The following is a 5305-nucleotide window of genomic DNA, read 5'->3' on the forward strand; positions in this document are numbered from 1 at the left end:
AAAATTCAGCTCACAATTATACTGAGTATTTATGTGATCTAGATCACCATAATTTTCATCTCCATTGCCATCTCTTGTAGAAATCTTGGTACCAATATTTCCAATCTCATAGGGATGGACACTTTCAAGGCATAGTTGGTGGAACCAAAAACCCTGAGGTGCTTGATGGAGGGGGTGTGGCCATAGCACATTTCATAAGGAGACTTATTTTAAATAGCATGTGATGGACATCTATTCTTCACATAGACTAGAAAGAGAACAACATCACTCGAAAACATTAATTTTACATTCTTAAAGAACATCATGGAATGAACCATATTCAACAATGTCCTATTCATCCTCAGAGCTACACCTTTTGGTTAAGATAAGATTGAAAATCATTACTAGAATACACTTAATCCATTATCAGTACGAAGGATGCCAATCTTTGTTTGTGCCTCATTTTCAATCCATAACCATTAAATAACTAAACATAAATATTAAAATACTTCTTATATTACTAAAAAACTTAAAATAATATTTTTAATAAATAAATAACATAAAAAACTAATCTATTATCCATATACATTTTTAAAAATTACATATAATGAAATAAAATGTCATTCACCTTCGGATCATAATATCATAATATTTCTTAATGACGAAACTGAAAAATAGTATTCACCTTCTCTCCATAATATTTCTTAATGTGGAGAAACTGAAATAGGACAAATAACTAAACATAAATATTAAAATACTTCTTATATTACTAAAAAAAATTAAAAAAAATATTTTTAATAAATAAATATTATAAAAAACTAATCTATTATCCATATACATTTTTAAAAATTACATATAATGAAATAAAATATGATTCACCTTCTGATCATAATATTTGTTAATGAAGAAACTGAAAATATCAGACGGAAACTCATGGTTTTTTTAATCTGCTCTTATTATAATAAAGCCTGCATGCAAAGATAACCGAAAGAGTGAATCAAGCTCTTTTGCGAATGAGAACAGCAACAACCACGTCCATGTTATTGGGGACGAACTCTTCATATTTAGCAGCCGCTCTCTTTGCAATCCTCTTGAAAATTTCGTCAACCAGATGTTCATCCGACCCCAATTGAGTTCCCACAATATTCTCAACCAAGGCTCTGTAAAAGTTACTTATTTTTCTCCCAAACCTCTCCTCTTCCCCTTTCCTAACCTCCAACAATGGATGCAAAGGAAAACAAGTGAGAAGCCTCATGTTCTCTATTTCGAAGGACTGCTCCGCCTCCACGATGCTCTGCACCTCCTCCACACTTGGACCGTAGACAGGAAGGTTGAAAGTGTCCAATTTATCTTTTTCAATCAAACCCTGTTAGTCCAAAGCGAACAAATATATTTAAATGTAAAATTCAATTGAAGTCAAACCCTGTTAATCCAAATCGAACAAATATATTTAAATGTAAAAGTCAAAATTGAAGTTAGTTTGGATGCTGGGAAGAAATAACTTTTATCATCGTTTTTTATTTTTATCACTCCTCAAATTTAAATATAAATATCATAGTACCCAATCTGGCCTTTTCACTTGGGATAAGATCATTGCGGAATGGTGGGGCTCTCTGCTTATTTTGAAGAATGGGGATGATATTGGACTTCCTTCAACTTGGGATAACGTCAAGGATGCTATTAGGAAAGGAGGGATCAGTTGTGATGGGCAAGAAGATCATCTAGTTTGGTTTTTATCCCCTTCTCATTCAACAGCAAAAGTAAAAGATATCTATTTCGATCTTGTTCCCAAAAAGAATATGCCTACAAGACAGATATTTTCGATGGTGTTTTGGAAACAGCAATGCCCTCTCAAAATGATAATTTTTTCATGGTTAGTTTTCTACAATAAAAACTTAACATCGGAAAACCTGAGGAAGAGATGGTGGCACGGCCCTAGTAGATGTGTGATTTGTGAAGCTGATGAGGAGTCAAACTTTGGTATGTTCTTCAAATGTGAGGCAACCCAACAAATATGGTATGATTTGGCTTTTTCCTTTCATTTTCCTCTCCTTGGTTTTATTTCTACTCATTTCGAGTGGTGGGCAAGGCAGGAAGAATCTAAGCGAATCATTCTTGCCATTGCTTTATGGAGTGTTTGGAATTGGAGGAATCACAAGATTTTCGATGACTCTAAGCTTCCTTTCAACTCTGTTATGATGAACATCTCTGCTCTTTATGAGTCGATCCCAAGGAGGCTGCAGTGTTCTTGAGTGCTCGCAGGCTTTGGTATCATCTATGCAGTTTTGGTTTTTTGTATGCCTTCTTCTGATTTTCTGGATATCAGACTTCCTTGTAGCATGGATCTGTGTATTTCTTTGTGCTTAATGGGTCAATTTGGTTGTCTCTATGTTTTATGGTGAGGTTCACTCACAATATCTGTAAAATTTTGACCCTCCACAGTCTGGTTTCCGACTCTTGGAACCATATGTTATTGTATCCCAACAGAGCTGCTTATATTGCCTCAATATAAATATATTGCTTTTTCTTCTGAAAAAAAAATTAACTTTCTTGAACTCTAAAATAAATCATCACAGTAATAAGTAACGTTCTTGCGCTCTTAAATAAATCAATCTATAAAATGACTTTATATCAATCTATAATAACTTTGTCACTCAACACCAATGCCCAAATAAATTTTATGTTTAAATATCCAAATGTAATTCTGAGATATTATATCGATTTATCTATTTTACCTCTTTCACTAGCTCCTCAAATGCTGCTTCCAAGTGACGAGCGCCGGCTCCTAACCCGCCTTGTTGCTTTATGTCGCCAGAATTACGAGCCGGGAGCGCTATGAACATGCATCCTCCAGGAACAATTTCCTGTGCTCGGGCTTCTAAAAATGATGCCAAGTCTTGTCTGAATTGGTCGAGATACGCATCGGCCACTGCATCGCTGGATATATAGACATGACCCTCGTTCCAAGCAGCAGAATTTCTGTCCTCAACGTCAGCAGGAACCTAAAATTGAACGTCATGTTTAATCGCATGAATAAATTTGTTCACGCTAAGTGGGTTTTTTTTTAAGGCATAATTTTATTATCCGAAAACGAAATTGAAACCACGTTATGCAGATACCGGCATCTCATAGATCTATCCAAAATAACAAAAAGCCAGATGACCAATCTATATAGCAAACCAATCTAAATATATAGCAAACCAATCTAAATATCTAGTCCAGGGAATATCAGATCATTAAAATCATCTGATTCTAAAATATTCCAAAATCTGAGATTCAACCATTTTAACCCTTATCAATAAAATACTCATAAAATTGAATGTGTCCCTCACTCACTCGAGAGAGCCAGTGCAGGCTAGCGGAGGAGTGGCAGAAATGGAGGGTTTGCCGTGGGAAAAGGCGTCCGTAATGTGATCCCGACACCGCTGATGCGAAGTAACTTTTTAAAATATTCTGAAAATCTAAAATAATTATAAAATACCTATATCATTAAAATATCTATGATAATACTCAATGTGTGCCTCACTCACTTACTCGAGAGAGCCAGTGCAGGCTAGTGGAACAGTGGCAGAAGTGGAGGGTTTGGCTTGGGAAAAGGCGTCCGTAATGCGATCCCGACACCGCTGATGCGAAGTAACATCTAGTAGCTGGAGGCTTATCTTCTTCATTGTGCTCTGCTGCTGTTATTCCATCTGCGCCGCCTTTCAGTGGAGGCAACGTTCGAAATAATGTATTGAAATCATTTGACGGGAGATCGGCGAAGTGCACCTGGAATTCCGGCACGTCCATGGAATGCCAGATGAAAGTTAATTTCACAGCATTCACGATGGTGTCTACTGCGAGCAGAGTATTGATCCCCGTTGCGCACCCCAAATCTGCAATACGAAATACGTTATCTACCTCCCTCATTCCCATGACAGATGTCACGTTCTCGTAGATCGAATGCTCCAGAACGGGCTTCATGGCCATAGCCATATTTAACTGCACGACCATCATTGCAATGAGTGGATTAGTGGATTCTTTTGGGTGGATTAATGTTTTACTGGATAGAACAATTATTTCATAAATGCTTTGCCAGACAGAATGAATTAGTCCATTAGAAATATTAATATTTCTAATTATAAGATTGCGAGCTCAGATTAATGGGATTACCTGGACAGATGAATTGTTGACATAGCTCGAATCCCCGTTTCCACCCTTCATGCACAGCACATAGCTCGAATCCCCGTTTCCACCCTCCATTATTTCTCGACGCTGAAAGCTGAATGCATGTGAAGCTCAAGTTGAAGTATGAATACTTATAGCACCCCGGGAGACTATTGAGTTGTTGTGATTCGAACACGAAAAGTCATTTCAAAAATAGTCCGGAGTTCAGTGCATAGGACATGGATTAGTCCATTTCATTGACAATTGGAGCACAAAAACATCTTAAATTTAGTTGTTGATTTTGAAAAAATTTCTAATTTGATTCTTGATTCTGAAAATATTTCGAAATTGGAAATTAGATGGGCTGGCTGACGATTTCCTATTTCTGCAATCAACACTTACAAATCAAAATAAATCTATAAACATTATCTATTTATAAACAATATCAATTTATAAATAATTAACATTCTTATTTTAAAATATTTCGAAATTTGTTGGGCAGGTGTGAAAGTCCATGCGTGTTAAAGTCCGAATATGTCCAATATAGTGAAATCGATGTGTGCAATATTTGTTAAAAGTAGTCACTGCCACGTAGTATCATAGGATTAGATTTGTTACATTGCTGGAAAAATTACAAATTATATTATTATTATTAAAATTAGTATAGGCTCATTTTAATTATTAATATAAAAGTGTTTAGAGAATCAAATTTTATGAAGTGCAAAATTTGAAAAAGAAATTGTATTTTTAGAAATTTGATTGCTCTTGATGTGTGATAGATGTATGGTTAGATATCTTTCTATACATATATGTACACATAGAGACACACACTATGTATGTGTATTTTTTTAGTGTTTAAATAGTATTTTTTAAATACATAAATGGATTTAATTTTGAAAATTTTCTTGAGCAATTAAGATTGTGTAGAACACACAATTTAAATTTGCAACTGAAATATACACATTACAACCAACCAAAATATATAATCTTGAGCACTCAGATTGTGTAGGAGACACAATTTAAACTTGCCACTAAAAAATACACCTTACAAAGAACCAATATGTATAATAGTAAAGCTATTTGAAATATTTTAATCATATTTTAATCATATCTTTTGAATAACATTTTATTTTTATTTTAAAAATAACATTCGTCAATTCTAAGTTGAGCACAAAAAAAA

At 34.6% G+C, this 5305-nt stretch overlaps 1 protein-coding gene across 1 annotated transcript; it reads right to left on the minus strand.

The window, feature by feature from the left end:
• Nucleotides 1-923: 923 nt before the first annotated feature.
• LOC149260363 (indole-3-acetate O-methyltransferase 1-like) lies at nt 924-4221 on the minus strand. Its single transcript, XM_089379946.1, has 4 exons — nt 4132-4221; nt 3514-3960; nt 2715-2981; nt 924-1345 (listed from the first exon to the last, which is right to left on the minus strand). The coding sequence occupies exons 1-4, from the start codon at nt 4219-4221 to the stop codon at nt 977-979; spliced, it is 1173 nt and encodes a 390-aa protein (XP_089236072.1). The 3' UTR covers nt 924-976.
• Between the last annotated feature and the right edge of the window lie 1084 nt (nt 4222-5305).

The sequence above is a fragment of the Pinus tabuliformis genome, chromosome 6 (genome assembly GCF_031772625.1).
Source record: "Pinus tabuliformis cultivar Carrire ecotype Pingquan chromosome 6, CPIR1, whole genome shotgun sequence".
NCBI classification, from domain to species: Eukaryota; Viridiplantae; Streptophyta; class Pinopsida; order Pinales; family Pinaceae; genus Pinus; species Pinus tabuliformis.

Excerpts from the sequence above, each read along its gene's own strand:
- LOC149260363 (XM_089379946.1), bottom strand. The coding sequence starts at position 4,221 with ATGGAGGGTGGAAACGGGGATTCGAGCTATGTGCTGTGCATGAAGGGT. Across the intron at positions 3,961-4,131 it reads TCAACAATTCATCTGTCCAG|TTAAATATGGCTATGGCCAT; the intron begins GTAATCCCATTA and ends ATGGTCGTGCAG. Across the intron at positions 2,982-3,513 it reads GCCTGCACTGGCTCTCTCGA|GTTCCTGCTGACGTTGAGGA; the intron begins GTAAGTGAGTGA and ends GTTCAATTTTAG.